Source organism: Charadrius vociferus, unplaced genomic scaffold, assembly GCF_000708025.1.
Source record: "Charadrius vociferus isolate BGI_N301 unplaced genomic scaffold, ASM70802v2 scaffold183, whole genome shotgun sequence".
Lineage (NCBI taxonomy): Eukaryota > Metazoa > Chordata > Aves > Charadriiformes > Charadriidae > Charadrius > Charadrius vociferus.
Window position 1 is genome coordinate 3,215,163 of NW_009648250.1, and position 21,146 is coordinate 3,236,308.

The window sequence follows — 21,146 nt, forward strand, 5'->3', positions numbered from 1 at the left end:
GATAACTCATTTTGCCAAATTTTGCACCTATTAAGCCCCAGTCTGAACATCAATGGAAAAATCAACAGATGCAGATCTGTTTTACATGTCATTATCCTTGTTCTCATGTGAGAAGTGGTATACTTGAGTTGATAGCACGCAGTTATGGAGTAGGATGGTTTTTAAAAGGACAAATATTGCACAATGATTCCTTTCAAGCACAGCATGTTGGCAAACCTCCATCCCTTGCAAACAAGAAGTTTGACCTGGGGGAGTGAACTTTCCTAGAATTTAAGATCTCATTAAAATATATAGTTACTGTTTCTCATTACAGCAAAAAGTTTAAAATGTGAAGGCAATGTAACTTACAATTATCACCAAGTTTCTGAGCATGCAAACAGACTGCTGCAGTGCTTTAGTTATTTACTGTCTTTACAAGACCAGGGAGATAATACTGATTCTGTATATTGTTGCTCCTGATGTTCAGAATAAAGAAAGACCCATACCTGTTTGAGGCAAAGCAGACAATACCAGTAAAGAGTGGGAGACAAATTGCCAGTTATAAGCAGGCAGCAAGTCTCCTACCCCTCCCAAAAGCAAAGGCTGAGGAAGATGCAATAGTGGGAAGAACTGGGTTTTGCTGCAAGAAAGAATAAATAGTAGGAAGGGAACCAGAAGAAAAACTCCTTTTTCTTAAACCAAAATGAGGCAGCAGAATAGCAGTCTGAAAGCTTCCAGAAGTTTGGGGGGGGTTGGGTTTGTTCCCTCCCTCCCCTCCAAAAAATAATAGAAAGACACTAGCTAGACTCCATCTGGGTTCTGAACAAAACCTGTTGAGAAAAATGAGATATTACCACAGCCACCTTCCTTCCCAAGGTTGAGGCATGCTTCTTAAAAAGATGCTTTCCTGGGCATGCTAATTTTCATTCTTGCGAGTGGCTAGCAAGCAGCATTTAAATTACAGCTCAGACTACCCAAATACTCAAGGATTTTCAGCTTGCTTTAGATCAGGCATAGCCATGTGAGGCAGATGGGAAAGACAGCAGCAAGGGAAAGCAGGGATACAGCAAGCAATACTGTCCTTACAGGGGAGTAAATTTGCATCAGTTAGTAAATGGCAAGTGAGAAAAAGCTCTTGGATTTTAGGATTTCTTGAAAAACAAAATCATGGGAAAATAGAAACAGCATAAGGAAGTGCTCAATGTTCTTGCATAGATTCTATTTCTGCTTCTCAGTGTTAAGGATAACTGGTATAATTAGAATAATGGGTATAATCCTATGTTTTACTCAGGAAACATTGCTCAAGTTTGCACAAGTTATATCTACAGTAAGCCAAATGCTTAAAGTTTTCCTTCAATACAAAGTCAAAATAAGAGTAGACAAAAACCACAGGACAAGAATTGGAACATAAGTTTGACATTCACTTCTCAGAGATGACAAATAGCAAGTCAGGAGCAGATTCAAAGTTAAGCAAGAGGCAAGGAGTGATTCTGAACAGCTGACCCATGGCATAAATCACATGAGGCTTTGTCTGGCTGGAGTTTTCTTTTTCAGACAATTCACAGGTCACAGATTTTACCAGGACATTACACAATACTGGCCAAGCAGACTCCATTCATTCCAAGAATGATCCTCATCCCAAGTTTTGATGACTCCTTAGGTTTTGTCATCTCTTCCCATTCCCAGACTACTTCATTGGTTTGATGGCTTTTTAACTGTGCTTCTATAAACAACACAAGTGTCCATCTTTCAAGTGCTGTTTTGGTAAATGTCTTGTTTTGTTCACTTAAGTGTCTTGGGTATTCAGCTCTTGACTCTATGTATTCTGCACATCTTCAAAACAAAAAAAAAAAAACCACACTGCCAGAAAATGCATTCACATTAAGTAAATTAACACCTTGGTTTTAACTGTCAAAATCACAGTAGCAAATTACCACTTGATTGTCAGGTATCTTGGTTATAGAAACTGTCAATTCTGAAGTGCTCAGAAGTTGTTTAATCTAGGGATCAGTGGCTATCAGGTTTTATGTATGCCAAAAATTGCAAGCTAGAGACCCACTGCCAAGGATAGGCAGACCTTGTTCCCCTCTTGATAGCTTAGTCCCCTAACAAGTACATAGCTATTATCCCCTAACAACCACATAGCTAGCACAAATGTGTTGATAGTTAAAGCACATCTAAGCTACTTTAAAAGAGCCAGGAACAGTGTGCTTTAACAATTCATTATTAGATGCAAACAAGTGTTTACAAAAAGTTTACAGCTCAACATTTGGATGGAGGAGAACAAAGACCTTCTGACCCCTACAGAAGTGAGCACTCTTTAGCACTTGTTCTGAGGGAGGAGCAATATCTGAACTGTACCAGTTCAGAATTTCCAAAATTGCAAAGAATCAAGAAGAGTAATCAAGGCTTATATAGCTGTTCATAGCATTACATAAAATATTCCCACCCCAGCTGCTACACTGAGAGAGGGTTCCCATAAAACTATGTTCTGGCAGCCACCAGAAGCCCACTGCACAGTCCTGCAGGCACGTTACTCCCTGAGTCTTTATCCATTCCTTTCATGGCAGCTCCAGCGAGACCAGGTGGAGAAAGGTGACAAATCTCATTGCACTAAACACCAACCCTTTCTACCCACTCCTCAAAAGCAGCACCTTGCAATCCTGTCTATCCACCTCCCGCCTACCTTTTTAAGACAGGAAAGGAATAATATATTTCCATCCTCTGAGGAAGTTTCTTCCCTCATCCAAAAAGCCATCATCAGGCCCCCATCCTCTCCTTCACTGCTTTTCCAGCTTCTTGGACTGCTTGACTGTGATTCTGTTGGGACAGGCTCTTGGGAGGACTTGCAGAGTTTGCTGGAGCTGTTCCTCTGCTCCCAGCATGGGCCACCCCTACCCCCACACACCATCAGCCCACATGTTTGCCTCTGCTCTTCATCCGTTTCCTCTCCTTCAAGCTCACACTTCAGTTTGTCTGACATCATTCTGGTCTAATTTCTGCCATAAAGATCATTCACAACTTTGCCAGCTGATTTTCCCAGGACATACTCTGAGGATAAAGCAAATGATGAACAGCGATACAAACTTTCCTCAGACTCAGGAACAGGCTATATCGGTGGTGGCTAGTGAACTGCGTCCCCTGACTCTGTCCCCAACCCTCAGACCCAGCTAATGGAACAGAAGTACCTGATCAGGCCTCACACCCAGAAGAGATCTTTCTCTTTGCTCCTTCACTGTTGCAATCTCAGAGGCTCCTTCAATGATGCAGTCTCAGAGGGAACATCTGAACATCTTTCACCTGTTTCTTTTACCAGTGCACATCCAGTTGCAGTATTGCTATTTCCTTCTCCAAATCTCATGCTTTGACACACACAATGACAGCAGCAAACCATCTGCACTACACCATGTTCAGAAGTTTTAGTTCTCCGCCTGCCTAGGAGAAAGCCATGTGCATCACAGCAGTGCTGTACTTACTGTGCAATGTCTTTTATAGACACTGAGACAGGATATTCACTGTATTCATCCCTAATCTATTCAAATAGGTCACTCAAAGTTCAGTGTTGCACACACTACTGCCAGACAGGGTATCTGGAATACAGTATTCTCTCAAGTACTCTGAAAAAGCATGACAAAAGTACAGCTCAATCAATGTCACTACCTATAAAAAAAGCATATTTAATCAATGCAATAACTATGTAAAAGTCTGAACCTTTAGCCCTCCTGATCTGTAGATTAATATCCTCAGTTGTAATGCTGTGTTGGTAAAGCACTTTTCTAATGAGACCTTACACAGGAGTGGAAGGAAAGAAGTGGCAGAAAAAGAGATTGTGAACTATTTCAGCAGCTAGCATCAGGTCTGTATTAAAGATATTTTAGTGCCTTCAACGCACATGATCAGGGGCAAAGACTTGCCAGCTGTAATTCTTCCACACCAGAAGAACAGAGCTGCTGCTGACTTTAACAGGGCAGGCACAGAGGTGAGCATGTGAACAGTTAAGCCTAAGACATTGCATTTTTTAAGTTTTAGGAAAAAGATATTAATGGGCTCCTTCATGACTTGGGGGTGTGTCTCTTTACCGTTCACATCATGGAAAACAGTCAAGCCCACTGAATACACAAACAAGTCAAATGGAACAAAGCTATCGGACCCCTCTCACGTATCCCAACACTTTCCCAGGGCAAGACAAGGAACAGGTCGGGTGCGCTACAAAGCACCTACTGAGTGTTTCTCACAGTTTCACTCAGGAAAGTGGCAGGATTCCATTTTTGACTCCTGTGCAGGTATGCCAAGTTTATAATTCAAAACACTTCTTCCAGTCTCCAACCTTGAAAATCCACCATGGGACTCAAGCTATTTCACCTATTATTTGCAGCTGTTAAAAACACTTCTGTAGATCAAGTAATAAGTCTTTAATCTGTCTTGACAGGTTTACATTGATTAATAAATTGTAGTTGAAGTCTTACCTCTAGGAAAACCCAGTACATTTCGCTTGTAGCACCATAAGCCAAGCATAGCTAACACAAGTGAATTATAACAAAGGCTCATTTTTATCACCAGCTCAAGCACTTTTGACCTTTAAAACATGACTTCTATTCAAGTTAGGATTGCACTTTAAACTCATTAAGCCACTTTCTAGGACATACTCTATCAGGGTACTTCATCACAATTTCTGAATGCGCGCCTTGAGAAAAATTTTCCAATGGATGATGAAGCACGAGAAAAAAATGCCTTAGGTTATTCAGTTTTTTGGCTCCTTGATCAGACTCCTCAGAGTAATATGGTCATCGTGAAAACATTCTGCAACACTGACTCAATAGTATTTCAACGTTTAAATGTCAGAAGTGGATGAAAGCGGTATTGTGCAAAAGCTCTAACAACTGTTATTTTAGAAAGTGCTTTATCAGACATTACCAAAGCTGTACTTCTAAACAAAGCAGTTTTCTTGTTTTACTTGCATGGTCTAATGCTCCCCAGACAGAATTTTTACTAGTAGGCAGCCATGTGAAAGGATTCACTGCTTCAAGGTGATGGCCATTTTACACTAGACACATGCTTATTTTAATAGTGGCACTCAAAAAGCTGAACGCCTCATGTTAAATAATTGGATGCCTAGTTCAGCTAACAAATTTGCACATCCTCTTCCCAAATCCTTGCCCAGCCAGTCTTGAAAAAAGCAGATGTTCCTCTTCTGTAGCAGGAGGAGGAAAACCCCAGCCACAGCTTCTTCTGCTGTATCTGCTTCCACTGCTACAGATGCTCAAGCAAACCCATGCTACATCTGCAAGGTGCCTGCTCTGTCATACTGCTGTATGTTGCAGCACAATTCTCTGGTATGAAACAAGTCACTAAAAAAAGAAAGTGACCAGCAGAGGAAGGTCAGGAACTTTGTTCACCCACCTCTTAAAATGAAACTGTGAAGTGGGAGACCTAAAGCCTACAGGAGTAAGTCGTTCCTTCAGTGCCTTCTTAGCACAGACATCAGCCAACAGCTCAACATTTTTTTATTTCAGAGAACTGGACCAGCTTTCATGCCTGCCAAAAGCACAAGAAGCTGTCACAGCATTTAGTTTACAAAAATTGTTTGTTTCATCTTACTCTCTCTCCACTAAAAAAAAAAGGCTATTTTGGTGTACTGTTCTTAAAGCCTTCTGGACAGCCAGAAAGGCCTTTTCACACCCATCTTATTCTCATCAATTGCAGGGAGGAAAAAAAAAAAAAAAAAAAAAAAAAGAGTGCCAAAAGGAGTTTGCTCTTCCTTCAGACTCCCAAGTGGTCCTCACACTTTCTCTCAGCTCTCCTCCCTGCCATTCCTGTAAGCAAAAGTTAGACCCAGATAAAACCAAAACATTCTACAATTTTCTTGTTATGGTTTTTTTTGGTTGTTGCTGATGAACCATAAGCCTTTGGTATGCTGCAGGCAGAGACAATTTTTAATAACAGTCACCTGCTTATTCACATGCTGGGTTACATGAAAGGCCACACAGCACACTCAGCATTAATTATTAATCTAATCATGTTATCAAAATACCAGCTAAGCAGGATCTTCACAGAAGATACAATTTCTCCAGTGACAGCCAGTTCACAGACAGAACAGAAACAGAATAATCAGAGCGCCCTGCAAACTCTGCACTGAGAAAGTGGTTTCTTTTGCAGCACATGGGTCTTGACATCAGCATAAGTCAAGAGCACTGCATGCAAGTTTCATCTTTGAACTTGCTGGAAACTGAGGGATTGATGAAAATTCTGCACTGAAATGTAGGTATCAATGTTTTTAGGAAGCCTGTGAAGCAACAGCAGAGTTCAACCCTATGCTTTGAAATCTAATGATAAGCCACAGGAAAGGAAAAGACCTTGGAGATGGACGCATCCAATTCTTTCTGCACTAAAGCAGGATCCAAACAAAACCCTCACCAAACACAATCTTTTGCCAACATACAGATTTTGGCCTCAGTTTCAGAAAGCAGAGCAAATACAAATAACAGCATTGCTGACCCCAGCGAATGCTCAGTACATCAGGATCTCAGGGATTTCAGAGGCAGCCTCAATTCAGCAGCTGCAGTCTATTGCCTCTTCCTTGGCATCTCAGGTTATTAAAGGTCAACCTTGTTAAACCCTGCAGTTACCCCTGCTTTCCTAGTCCTTTTTTGCACTGCAATGGACAAGTTCAGTCTTTTGTTAGACATCTTTACAAAGGTCTGAAAATGCTGTTTAACATGTTTTCCTAAGAAGCAAAATAATTACTGTTGACATTGAAAATACCCTTGCAGTCTCTGCCAGTAACCACCACAGCAAATGGGTTAGTCCCTGCCAGCTTCAGGCACTGAGAACTCAAGCAGACACCATCTCTCTTACTTATATCCTTCTCTGACAATAAGCAGCTTTTAAAAGGAACACAAGATGCTAGAAAAATATCGAGAAGTTTCCCTGTACTCCTAGTTTCTTCTTAACATAGTAAAAGTGCATAAGCCCATGAGTAAATAACAGCTTCTAGAATAAATTCCTGTTTTGAAGTATGTTCTCTCCTATTACTTCTCACTAAGGAAAAAAATATAATGTACTACTAACCATCATGTGATACTACTTTGACCTTGAGGAAGTGGAGAGAATGTTGAAATTGGAATCACAACAGAAGTATATTTATTTAGCAGCAACAGATCAAGGTCTCTCTCTGTGGGCACAGAAAACAGCAGAAATATTAAAAAGTGTCCACCAGCTTTACAAACTGAACACCGAAATATGACAATACCATTTGATACTTTAGTCTTGCATCTGCCAAGACTTCAACCAAAGTATAAGCTCTTCCCAAAAAAGATAGTAGCCATCCCAGTATTAAGTATTAAGCTAATCACAAGGTTAGATCAGCGCTCTTGGGGAGGAAAAAAAGGGGAAGGGGACATGAACAGGAGATGTGAAAATACTGGAAAAGCATGCTATTAAAAAAAAATCTAAAAACCTGCAAATATACAGCTCTTTCAGTGCCATCAATACTTTACTGAAGAAAAAACACCACTTTTTCCCCCTCTCCAAACAGATTATGTTAAACAAAGAAATAAAGAGGTTTGATTTCTGTTTTTGAAAGCAGCCAAAGAAAGTACGTCTCAAGAGTTACTGGGTGTATCAAGTTGACTCTTCCCTATTCTGTACATGTTCATCAGAAAAACGGGAAGCCCTAAAACCCGACTTCAGTCACGAATCCCATTGAACTCTGTTCCAGCAAAGAGTGCAGCTGAGACCAAGGGCTGGCATTCCTCCAAACATGCTGCAAAGCAAATCCCACATGACTGAGTCTGTACATCACGTAAATGCAGACACGCTTGAGTACAGTGCACTGTGCTTTCCTTGGGCCATGGCAAGGGAGGTGATGCAATCTGCAGCTTGGAAGCTGTCAGGAAAGGAAGATGTTCCAGCTTCTAATGTCCACTGATGCCGCATTATTTCATTGCTTTGCATATTTCCCAGAGAAAAAGAGATTTGGCGCAACGTGTGGATAGATGCTTGATGTAAATCATGCTATTTAACCATCTTAGAGCAGTCTGTTTGACAGTCAGGCTTTAAAGACGCTCCTGCCAGAGAGCATGACTTATGATGTATTTGGTGTTCTGATGCTTTCCTTAAGACCAGTGACAGGGTGCCTTGTAGGCCAGCCTGGCTGGCATGCAGTGGCATCTTCCATGCACCCTCACAGCCCAGAAGCAGCAGCCAGGGTCCATACCCTGCATTTGGTGACCCTCTACAGACTCCTCCCACTTTTAAGCCTCCAGTCTGGGGTACCTTTTGCACAACTCCCCCTTTCTCTCCTTGCTCTCACTGCTTCTCTCTGTTCTCCCCACTGGGAAACAAACACACCAGCACCCTGAGCATACCTACGCCATGGCAGGGCCATTCCTGCGCAGTGAGGGGTGCTTGGTTGCAGGAACCACTGCAGCTTTTATTGCCTTCATGTGCAAATTCTGCCTTTTGCCCTACATCAGGCAGACTGTTAGGGAGCAGAATGATAGGGGTAATGAAAAGCATTGGTTTTAAGACAACTTAATTCGTTGTAGGTTTCTTCTTACACTCTTACTTACTGCCCTAATTTTTATAATGCTCCCATCCGCTCTAATGATAACCAAGTTTTAGAAATAATTAACACATTATAGGTGGCAGAAGAGCTCCAGTTGCCGGACTAGCTTTATCACTTCCCTTGCAGGGCAAATACACCAGGAATGATCCAAAAGCTTTAACAACCCAGGTGGGAGCAAGAAAAGCCAGGATTAGAATCTGGGCTCTCATCTCTGCTGCCTCATAAAGCAAGCAGGGTACTCCTGCACCACAGACACTTATGGCACATCTTTACTATTACAAGTCTATGAGCTCTTCTCATCCCAGGGCAGCCTAGCTGTTTGTCCTCTGGGTAGCTAGAAAATTATGTATCCTACAAGAATGAAGCTATACTCAATGCCATAACAACTCACTTGTCAACACTTCTCAATTCAACCCGAATGAAAACAAAACCCTGCAAGATTCTCTCCCCTTCGAGCTGGGAGAGCTGTCACACTTGCAACTAGTGGATGTCTCTGCTTCCAAGCCAGAACCTGCCTAGCATATATAGTCACTGGAAGCCATGTGAAACCCTTCCTAGCACTTCAAGTTCAAGAGCGGCTCCATTCATTCACTTGAGAGAATTCATTCACAGCCCTTCCCCCAGACTCAAATTTGTCAGGCTCAAAACCCATTCACGCTCTCAATCTCTACTTCTGAAACCAATTCAAGCCTTAGTTGTCAAGAATGATGCTAGTGTGCAGTAGAAACAGTGGAATACATTAAGTGTTCAAGGCCATGTCCTGCTGCCACTGCAGAAACAGACAACCACTATCTCACCTCTTTATTTTGCAGCTAACAAAAGCTAATTCTGAAGGCATACACTGTGGGCAATTACAGCAAGGATATTTTGGGCTACCATTTCTCTTTTTACAAACAGAAACAGGTAACTCCATGGATTGTTTTCTCATCTACACATGCACTGGTATTTAAGAGGTTCTCTGACCATATCATGTGATTTGGAACTCCAAAATAAAATCCTTGGCAAGGAATATTTTTTGTTTGGGTTTGAAAGAAAACATTCCTTCACACATGCGACTGAATTAGTTTAGGTTGTACTAATTCAAGAATGCATGCCAGTTCCTGAACTCAGCTGAAAAACAGATATATCAAATTTTCCAGAGAATGGCTTAGCTTAAAGAATCTTTTCCCTTGTCAGTGTTAAATCTGGGATTGAAGATATTACCCTGAAATCTCTCTTCCTGCCCACTACAGAAAGCACATAAGCAGTAGGAAGAAACGTGGGCAAACAGTAAAGCACCGAGAGCCATTTGCACTGCCCTTTCCTTCCTCGAGTGAGGTGGAGAGAATTTGAGGGTTTTACTTGGCCCCACACAGAGGTCTCCACCTGCCTATCTCTACATCTGTCAACAAAAATAGCAAAAGCAATTATAGGAGGCTGTCACACTGTCAGCTTCCAGTGACAGTGGTACCAGAACATCAAGAAGCAGGAGCTCCCGTACTTGTGAGCTCACTTCAAGGTGTGTACATTCTCTTAGCAACTCTGGGACACTGCTGTACCACACCTCTTCATAGATTCTTGAATTTAAATGCAGGTGAGTAGAAAGCCATATTTATTAAAGCATGTGAAACACTAAGACTAAGAGCAATCAAAAGCACCACACAGTACACACACAGAGCCACACAACCCCTCTACTTAACCAGCTTGGTTATAAGTCTGACCATGTGTTGCTTTAGAAAGCATCTTCCAAAGTTCTAAGTGTCAGCAACCGAGTGCCTCACAAAGGGCCGCCACTCATCTCATGGTGGGGAGCACTGTGGATTTTGCAATAGCTGTACCTGCTAACTTCACATCATCTGTAGGGAGCAACATGAGTCAAAGCACGTTCTAGCACTCCTTTATAGGAGGTACAAACTTGACAATGCCATTTCTCCAGTCAGTGAATTGTTGAGGTATATGCACTAAGAGTGATTTCTAACCCAGACACATATCCCCCAGCAGCTGCATTATGCCAAAGTGCTTGCCTGCAGTGGCTGGCAGGCAAAAGCCAGGTGCAAGGTCACATCTACGCATTCAGTGAGCACTGCCCCCTCCACTCCCTGGGTTGTTTTTCCAATCCAGAACTGGAGATATAGTGACACATTGGTTCTTTTGCAAATCTCACAGTTACTGGACCAATTTTAGGATCTCCGGCCCCAAAGCTGTAGTGAAGCAAGCCTAAGGGACCTGGATTTCTAGCATCCACAAAGCCATAGGCAAATGCCTCCTGATCTAGAAGCACATTTCTTGTGAACACTCAATTGTTTATTTCCAACACCATGAAATTGCACGAGCATATAGAATGGTTTAGCTTGAAATGGACCTTAAAAATCACCTAGTTCCAACCAACCTGCTGTGGGCAGGGACACCTCCCACAAGTTGCCCAAAGCCCCATCCAACCTGGCCTTGAACACTTCCAGGGATGGGACCTCCACAACTTCCCTGGGCAACCTGTCCCTGTGCCTTACCACCCTCATAGTGAAGTTTTTTTCCTAATATCTATTCTGAATGTCCCCTCTTCCAGTTTGAGGCCATTACTCCTTGTCCTTTCGCTACAGGCCCTTGTAAAAAGTCCCTCTCAGCTTTCATCTAGACCCCCTTCAGATACTGGAAGGCCACTATAAGATTTCCCTAAAACCCTCTCTTCTCCAGGCTGAACAACCCCAATTCTCTCAGCCTGTCTACATAGGAGAGGTGCTCCAGCACTCTCATTTTTGTGGCCCTCCTCCGGACCCACTCCAACAGGTCCATGTCCTTCTTATGTTGAAGACTCCAGAGCTGGACACAATATTCCAGGTGTAGTCTCACAAGACTGGAGTAGAGAGAGATTACCAGTAGGCTCCTCACCACCAGCAGCAGTTGTCTAAACAACGTAGTGTTATAAAGGTCACCAAGTAGAGTTGCTGCCTCAGCTCTTCTGATCTATGAAGAGCCATTCACATCTCCTCACAGCAGTTTCTGCAAGAGCCTGAATAAACAGTTCTTCCAAAGATCAACAGTTCTCCAGGACATGGCAGTTGGGAAAGGAGGATCTCAGCATGTGAAAAGTACACTCCTGCAAGGGAGCTGTTAAGAAGCAGGTTCCATCAGCCCAGGTAATTTCCTCCTGCAGTCCACAGGAAACAGACACGTGACCACATAACAAAGCTTTCTGAATGCTACACTAGAGTTAGAGCACAATGGGGTATGTCCCAGGCAGAATTTACCACTTGCTGGTCAGCTGCACCAGCAGTGCTGCACGCAACTGTCACAGCCTGCGGTACAGTGTGGTGGCACAGGCACACAGCACATGTGCCCTGGCATACATGCCATGATTTACTCCATCACTAACACACAGGAAAGTGAAGGCCTTGGCTGCTCTCTGATGAATAGGAGCTACACCCTGACTTAGTGAACAGAGTCCAACCAGTGCAGAAGGACCTACTCAAATATTAAGCACCACACTTAAGCCCTTCAACGCAGAGCAAAGGATAAAAACAGTGCCCTTCTGCACCCCTGTTACTGTCACAGGTTATTCCCAACAGCAACTGCATATGAATCCTTCAGGCAAGATGAAAACCGCAAGTCCCTCTGCTACCTCTAACACCCACAGCTCTGTTCCTGCCTGCATGACTCAGCCTCAAGCTTTCTTTACCATCCTTCCAGATGTTTAAGTTTTGGTTGGTGATGTGCAAGAATCCCTGGCAGCCTGCTTCCCTACTCCTTGGTGTTCTCCATGAGGTACCATAATAACTCAGATACTACTGATGCCTTAGTGAGGCCACCTCAGGTTACACTTAATATTAACTAGGAGCTACTCAGGGAGCAGAGTGAAGCCATTGGTTTGATCTGACAAGCAGCTAGTTTTATGGGTAGAGTATAAAGTCAAAGAGGCTTTTGAGTTACACCAACAGATAATCCAAGTTGCGAAGCGGAGAGTGAAGGAGAAATGAAAATTCCGTGTGCTGTCTTGGTGAAACTGAACCTACAAACTAGATCAATATGACGGCATCAGAGTATGAACTAGCTTCAAATTTGTCACTCTTCTATTAAAAAAATTAAAAATAAATCACAATGCCTTTTACAAGAAGGTAGTGCCTAAAAGAAAAGTGGAAAACTTTAGGAAAGAGAACAGGCTCTGAAGTGGCTGTACTGTTAGCTACACTGCATGCTATGGGATAAGTGCCATATGGTTTAGTCTCCAAAAAACAAAGGTCACATCCATCATTACTCAGCAGCATTATTCCGCAACTATACACACTGAGCAATGACCCATAACGTGCACAAATTACCTCAACATCCCAGTGAGCAGGTCAATGCATCCTGTACAGAAACTAGCACAAAGGTTTCTCTCTCCTTCAGACCTTACTATTAAGACTTTTCATATGCAAATATCACTATCTAAGCAATTATTGGATTGACTGATATCACTGACACTTGTATATTAAAACTCTGGCATATCTGCACAATTGTATAACTATCTGGAACAAAAGGAACTGTTCTACTCAATAGCTGGCAGTCTGTCGGCTAGATGAGTACCTTTGAAGACCAAGACATGAAAGTATACTTGCTGATCAGTACCTCTGTGAGGACTGAGCTACTTCAGGGATTGGTATATCCTGGCAAAGTAGGATTCTTCCAAATATTTCATCTCATGAAGCACCCTAATGTTAAACATTTGGCCTCTACTGAGCTGCTGCCAGCCATGTTCATTGGTGCGTTTTTAGGCTTAAGGCAGACAGAGCGGGGACATGAGCTGAAGTTCATAATCTACAACGTGTCAACAGACTACCACTTCCAGAAAAATGATTTATTTTTTTACAAACCCGTACCAAACAGGTTACCAAGAAGTCTCTTAACATTTTCTGCTTATAGTCACCTAGTTGTACAGCTATATTACAATTTTATCCATTTACCTCTGTCCACAACAACCTCTAAGCACAAAACTGTAACAGTTTCCAGTAGTCTGAAAGAAATGGGCTCAAAATAGAGCATTTGAGTAACATTAATTCACTCATGAACTGCCAGGGCTGCACAGTTGCCACAACTTCGCTCATGGAGAAACAGCAGCATGAAACCTGGCAGAATTCACTTGTAGTACACCAAGCCTTCATAGGACCCCAGTACCTGCCCAGGGATGGGGTGGGCTTCAAAGCAACCCTCCTTGGTCCCACAGTCCTGACAGCTGGAGGAACTTGAGCTTTCTGTAGTGCTATGGCACTGCAAAACTGTTAGCTTTAACTGAAGTCAGTTAAGCACTTCAGGGTTTGACCTTTTAAGTATTTTAAACTGCATGTACATTTTTACACAGGAGCTTCCAACTGTGATCTCGTCAGTGACCAATACCACAACTAGCCATTGCAAACCAATTTAATAAAAAGCAATACAATGAAGCAGACAAGTTTTGGAATCAAAAATGGATTATTTGATTTTCTATTGTAGAGAAATTGGAAAAGAATTAGGTTTTACATTTTAAAAATGAAAAATTACTTCTCAAAAAAAGTTTCCTGGATAGTCTTCCTTCACTGGGTCTTCACTGTCCTAGCATCAAAGCTAAAGCTTCAGTGTTTCACCAAAATCCTGTCCTATTGAATGGCTGAGTAAGAAAAGTAAAAAGAAAGACGACAAATGCTGGCAGTTCTGGTTATGAAATCACAGCATATACTTTGTGAAACAAAGTGTATTCCATTTCACGCAGAGACAGACAAGGTTTGTAAAATGAGGCCTCCCACGGTTCAAATTCAAGCTTAGCATAAAAAGGTATAATTTCCAAGAAGCCAAGAGAAATAGTGTCTGCTTAATTATGGAGGATTATATCCCTAGCCAGCCACAACAGATTTACTGTAAACTTGATTCGCATTATATGCCGAAGCTTCAATCATAGTTTAAAACCCCTCAAATCTGTATTATAATTTACAGCACGATAATTGCACATCTGCAAAGAGACAAGCAACAGCAAAAGCCAAACTCAGGAGAGAAACTGATGTTCTGAGTATTACAAAGATAATCTTTGGAAAAGAGGATGTTGTAGTAAGTTTTATCTATTAAAATTAACGTAATCCAATAAGGTATTAGGTCTTGTGACACAGCTGTTCATACCCACCTTAAGCTGTTATTTAACAGAAGAATTTCCCAAGCAATACTGGAAGAGTATTGGTGTAATGTCTGGCAAGCTTTTATTAGAGGCACCCACAGCTACATTGCCTGAAGCGAGAAAATCCCTACTCTTAATCGCTTATTCTTGATTTTGTTCTTCTCAGAAATTCAAGGGTACTGGATATTATCCATATTTCTCTACTTTTTTTTTAATATGCAATAAATTTCCCTTAAAGATGAAAGTACTAAATCAAATGACATATACAAGCAACCAAGACCTTGATTTATCAGATGTGTGATTTTGGGGAGAAAAAGGCCAGCAATCTAATAGAACAAAGTGTTTTTTTTCTCCAATATCAACTATAACACCCTATTCAAACATTACTGACCTCTGCAGATATTACAAGCCTGCTCATTGTGCCTAAAAAACAATTTCCTATGCTGTCTACATACAGATACTGTGCCTAGCACAGAAAGTATTTGCATCAGCTACCAGTGACAGGATTCTTTTTTCATGTTAAACTTGGAAAGTTTTTATTAAAGCTGAGCTACAGGAAGTAAGTGTGCAAACAGTGGACTGAAAAGTAGCTGAAAGTACACATTCTTCACTCTTTTAATTAACTCTGGCATTTCAAAATGCAGAGCTGCTATAAAGTAATATTTTTATTACAAATATAGTGAGAAAAAAATAACATAACTCCTACCATAGTACCGTCCCAGCCATGCTCTGCCCCAATCTTTTGTTATTTATTGCTTGTTTCAGTATTTATTACTCTTCAATATGGGCCAAAACACACTGTGTTTGCACACTGCTGATTAGCCAAAACAGTATTTGCTGTCATTTCAGCAGCTGCCAGCTGAATGGGAAAACTCACCTTACTTTTCCCATTTCAGTCTATTTATTGTCATTGCTATCCACAGTGCCCTGAGTATGAAAAAATCCTCTCCATGCATTTGGGTTTTACAGTGCCACTTCAGTGCTGGGGAGCGGAGGCGAGCACCCAGCTGGGACCCCTCCATTCAACAGCAGCAAAAGCCGATTCACCACTAGCTGGTGCCTCATTCGAAACTGCTCCCCATCCCCCAGCATGGCTGAAGGGCAGGACCCGCCGTGTGCTGCTGAGGTAGCAGGCACCCTACACACAAACCTCCCAAGCTTGTGCAGGTCTCGTTTTGCTGCAGTTTGAATTACGACCCTGTTGCTCCCTGCGAGGCTGCTATCTCACTTTCCAGAGTCCCCAGTTTCATTCAGGCTCTGTTCTGACAATGAAAGTGCTATAACCATAGAGGTACAGAACAGAGACCCCATGCCAACATGTTTCACCCCTAATCAAGAAGAGGTACGGCATTTTCTCATGCTGCTGTTTCACCAGGTCAGGGCTGGGGAGAACACAGGCGTGCACCTTCGCCACCCCAGCCTGTCCCTGCTGCTGGCCCACCACCCCCTCTGATGGCATTACTCACCTCCTGAGGAAGGAGGGATAGGGGCTACGCAGCCATGAGACACAGGCATTTCTGCTTGTTTCTGCAAGTTTTTTTTTTTTTTTTTTGTACCTGTTCATTGCTGAGTTGTTTTCTCTCTAGTAAGAGTCCATCTTGGGGCAAAGTCTCATGATGCAACTGAATTATACCAACAATTTGCTGTGAAGGCAGAAGTTTCCCTCACCCTCTCTTTTCCCCCACAGCAACTTTGTCCACCCCAGACCAACCCCAGAAACACCACCCTCTCCTCCCTAACAAGCCCTGTGGCCCGTGTGCTGAGGCACAGGAGAAGGACATTCAGCAGCATCGGCCTGCCACATCAGTTCCACCTGTGACAACCCAACCCCTTGATGGGGAAGCATAAGGCTCCTTACACCACAGCACTCATCCCACCTCATGCAGTAGCAGGCATTGGCCATGAACATTATCAGTAAATTCCAGTTTCCCCAAACTGAGGTCCAGAAGTGCTTTTGGGTACCTAACAGACCTGGGAGTGACTGCTCTGCCTGCAAAGTCCTGTCACCTGCTGGCAGAGCTAAGGGAGTGTTTCTTCTAGAAAACTGCTGGTGGCATGAACCTGTAACAAAATAAATACAAGGCGGGGGGTGGGGGGTACTCAATGCAGATGCTAATTTAAGTCATTAATTGTAAAAATAACTTCACATTTCCTTGTGAAATACCAAGGGACATGCTTCAAATGAAATAGAGGATTTGTTCTCAAAGTGTCAAGTAACCCTGGGAAAGAGGGTGAAAAAAGACAGGAAGATAAATTAGTAATAATAGTAATAGAAGAGAAAAGGCTGGTTTTGGAGACTGTTATTCCTATCTCGACAGAAGCCATCAGGTACACAAGTTGCAAAACAAGGAGGAACCCTGAGTAAGATCAAAGCCTGAATCACTGATGTTTTCTGAGGTGGTGGAGCTGAACTAACCTCTCAGCAAGAGAGGTAGAAGTTTGATCCCTCCCCTCTCTCAACCATGTGGCTACACCCCGTCCCCTTCCTCTTGCCAGCACTGATACTCCTCTGACCCCTTGATCAGACCAGTCAGCTTACTAAACCACTAGAAAACTAACTCAGCAAAAGAGCTATGAATTTTCTGCCAGCATAGCAAGCTGATTCAGCTGACCAAGGGCAATCTCTTGTAACTGCACAACGGAGGCAACAAGAGCATGCGGAGCGGGACAGCCCTCTCTGGCAGCAGGAAGACACTTGCCATCCTAAATATGTGAGTGGGGAATCCCTCTGCAGTGGGAAGAGGAAGAAAGAGCAAAGGAGGCAACGTTTGCTCCAGCCAAAAAAAGTAAGAATGGCTGATTTTTATAACACCCCCCATAGGACAAGACCATTGGCAGCTAGCTGCCTTGTGACTGCTAAGTAGGTAACCGTCAGTGCCATGCAGTGATGGTGAGGGGAACAGTGTGGTAACAAAGCCCAGGGCACTATTTTACAGCTGATTTGTGACTGAAGTACATTGGGTTGTTCCATTCTAAAGATCCTATGGTCAGTCATCGCACTGATGTTTCCCAGCTTGCACTATTAATCAGTTTCCTTTTCTCTACAGAAATTCCTAGGGAAGACATCCAACTAAAGTTTAGGACTAAAAACACCATCATCAACAAATACAGAGCAGAAGCAAGACACTTCACCACTACCAGTGGTGCCCAGGGCAATAAATTGAGTACAACAGGCATCTTTGAAAAATTCTGGCCATACTGAATGTAAAATACGCTTTTACATACAATAATAGCTGCACTTTGACCCACTCCAAAAGCACCAGGATATTGCATCTTGTTTCCTTGCTTAGTAATTACAAAAATATTGTTGAATATTTGTTTTCAGAATGAAATGTACCTAGCATAGTACATTTGCACAAAGGTGATAAAATCCCTGTGCACTTGCAGATCAGTGCTTCATCACAGGCTGTCTCTTCAAGAGATGAGTACTCCTGACCAATGGGTTAGAGGAACTAAAGAAAGAGCATAGTCCAGGTTATCTTATTGCCCTGCCTGCACTTACCACTGAAACACTGAGATGATATGCATCATTAACCCAGTAAAAGCCCAGGTGATTTTCTGCCATCTTAGCAGTCTGAGTTGCCCCACAAGCACTAGCAACAAGGAGGGAACACAAGCACACAGCCTGGAACAAAAGACTTTCCCCAGTTAGTCACATAGGCCTGACTCAGCTTACAAAACCACAACCTTCGGTTTTAGTACCCAGCCCCTATTTTCATTGAAGATGGTCACCGCAGCAACGGTGGAGAGATTGTCTTGATTATCTCTAAACCCATATTTGAATTAAGCTTTTCACATTGGGCATTAGTTTCTCATACTGAATGCTACAAAATTCCAACATTAAGTTAATCCAAGTAATTCAAGGAGTTGAATTAGAAGTTACAATGCTCAAGAGTGCAACAGGCCTGAACTTCTGTACTTAAAGGCCAGGTGTAAGTGTGCTTTCATTTACTTACCTTTTTGCTTCTTCTAAGTGGCACAGATACTCATAAGCAATGTTCTGACGCCTCCTCTCATCCATTTCTTCCGCTGAAAGCCTTTCATCATCCACAATAGCTGCAAACAGAAACCCATATCAAGTTACACATGAGTCAGGGGTGATTCTTAGAGCAATTTTACTGAGAACCTGGACAAATTACTGCAGAACAGAAATTAAAATAGTCACCTTTCCTCCTCAAAAGAGGCCTTTGATAACATGGCGCACAAATATTTAGATCACCAAGAAGATGTTTTTCTCTGTATCATGGATTCCTCAAGTCTCACGTGTTCAAAACTGAGTGTGTATTGCTCTTTGTCCATCACCTCACTTTGGGGCAGGATGGACCACTCCAACACATGGAGCTGAGGCTGGGACCCAGCAGAGTTTAAGCTCACACAGCCTCAGAGGAGTTTTAGGACTCCCACGTGGAAGGTCAAAGCAAGCAGTGGATGGAGCAGCACCATGCTAAGTAGAGCTTCAGCAGTAGAGATGAAGACAACAACGCACTGCAAACGTATCTCAAGGGCAACTTGGGAACCAGCAGCAGCTTCAGCAAGCTGTAAGACTGCAACAGACTGAGGTGCCTCCCACTGATAGAGATGATGAGGGCTGTAATCAAATGAACAAGCTGTGGTATTCACACCCTACTTACTGTTGCAACCACATCACATCCTATAAAAGTACTCTCCCAGCCTATGAAGTATGACTCCATGCACATCTCCAGCTTCAAACAACCTTGATTGTTAAAAACTACTACCCTGTGACCGGTACCCCTGCCTTCGTGGGGGTACAGAGGTCCTCTGTGAGCAAATCTACAATTCTTCCAAATGTTTCCAGCAATGAATCTGTAGGACCATACAGTCATGCCGACTTCTGGCTGAGTTTCAATCACAGCATATGAGGTTTTCGGAAACGGCCTTCAGCATAAACCAGTTACCAAAATGACACCCTATTTGTGCTAGCGGCTGCCAAAAGAACTGTCCCTGCCCTCCCTCATATTTCTCAGCCACATACTCCCATCACTTCTCATGTCAGAGTCAGCAACCCAGTGGCTGCCTCAGTGAATCAGAACAAGGAGTAGCCCTCATGAAAGACTGATGGCTACGAAGAAACCCGCTTCTAGGAAGATAAGGTCCCTGATCTGAGCCACTGTGCACCTGCGGGCACGCTGGTGCAAGCACAAGGGAGGGGACGGAAACGCAGGGCTGGGCCAGCCACTTTCTGCGGCAGCCCACAAGCTGGTTAGCTGAGAACATAAAGATGTATCCTCGGTAAAAAAAAAAAAAACACCCAACCAAAAAACGAACCATGGGCCCCTCTCCTCCTCAAATGTGCTGTGAGGTGCTTTTTTAATTCAACTGCCACACAGATTGCGCATGTCACAAGCAAGTTTTCAGCATTTCCCTGACATGGCTGCCTCATGTAATGGGTAAACATCTTCTAGTAGCTGATAGGGGCAACTCAAGTAAAAGGCACTATAATAAGGCAAGAAGCTGGGCTTTATAAGTGCATGCATACTTTGAAGGCTGTACCTCAAAAACCCAAATCAAAACAACACAGAAGTGATCGCACACGTATTTACTGCGGACACAAAAGAAGCGACACTACTCACCCACGTTTTGGACTGATGCTACCACACATCTGTTAACATATCATATAGACACTTTAAGCTTTGTAGTTTCAGTTTTAATCACCACAAGCATTGATATCTCTCATCTTCCTTTGCTTTTAAGATGGCTCTTCCTAATTACCCAGAAGTTTTATACACTGATAAAACAAATACGTGTCTTAGTCCGAGTCCTTTTAAGTCTGGTAGCTCCAATAAATGTGACTCATTCTAAAATGAGCTCTCAGATACTGTAATCAGGTCATCACTTGCTGTGAACCAAAACATTAGTTTTGAGGCAAACATGAGGTGCGGATGGTAAAACACTCAGGCTGGCAAACTGGCCAGCTGCTCTTGCCCATGCCACCGTCAGCACATCCAGGATAGGCTTCTCCCACTCCCTGACACAGCTCCTCTGCTGCAGAGGGGGCCTGGCTCCCCAGAGTGAGGTAGAAGCATTGATGAGCCATCATGCTGAAATTGAATATATCACTTTAGTTACTTGTGACATTGAGGTCTAGGGCCACTTTTCAAACATCGCATCACTCGCTCAGATACAAGGGCCCCACAGATGAAGACAAGTGCCACCAGAGGAGCCCAGCTGACCCTCCTAATGAGCCATGGCCTGGTCAGCTGGGATGGAACAGTCAATACTCAACCAAGTCCTCATCCCCCATGACACAGCTCCCATGCCCTGCTCCTCTTAGCTCGTTAAACAGCCATTTACTCCTGCCATACAAACACAACTCACCACAGCCATAAGCAAAGCAGCAAAAGGGGCAGCTTGTCTGAAAGCAGGGGTAAGAAAACCACACAACCCATTTGATAAGTATCAGTCTAGGAATTTACCTGAATACTACTAATGCTTTACAATCTAGTCCTGTATCTGCACAGCCACAGGTCCCTCCCATTCTCAACAAGGGCA

At 43.0% G+C, this 21,146-nt stretch overlaps 1 protein-coding gene across 2 annotated transcripts in view; it reads right to left on the reverse strand.

Moving 5' to 3' along the window:
• The window catches only part of IQGAP2 (IQ motif containing GTPase activating protein 2), a 108,241-nt gene extending 87,601 nt beyond the window's left edge, over window positions 1–20,640 (reverse strand). The window contains exons 1-2 of one of the 2 annotated variants that reach the window (XM_009884248.1): window positions 20,598–20,640; window positions 18,593–18,692 (exon numbers count right to left, since the gene is read on the reverse strand). In XM_009884248.1, coding sequence (XP_009882550.1) covers window positions 18,593–18,657 — 65 coding nt within the window. In that variant the 5' untranslated portion in view covers window positions 18,658–18,692; window positions 20,598–20,640. Of the gene's footprint in view, window positions 1–18,592; window positions 18,693–20,597 lie in introns of those variants that run through there. The other variant, XM_009884247.1, reaches the window with a different exon arrangement.
• Between the last annotated feature and the right edge of the window lie 506 nt (window positions 20,641–21,146).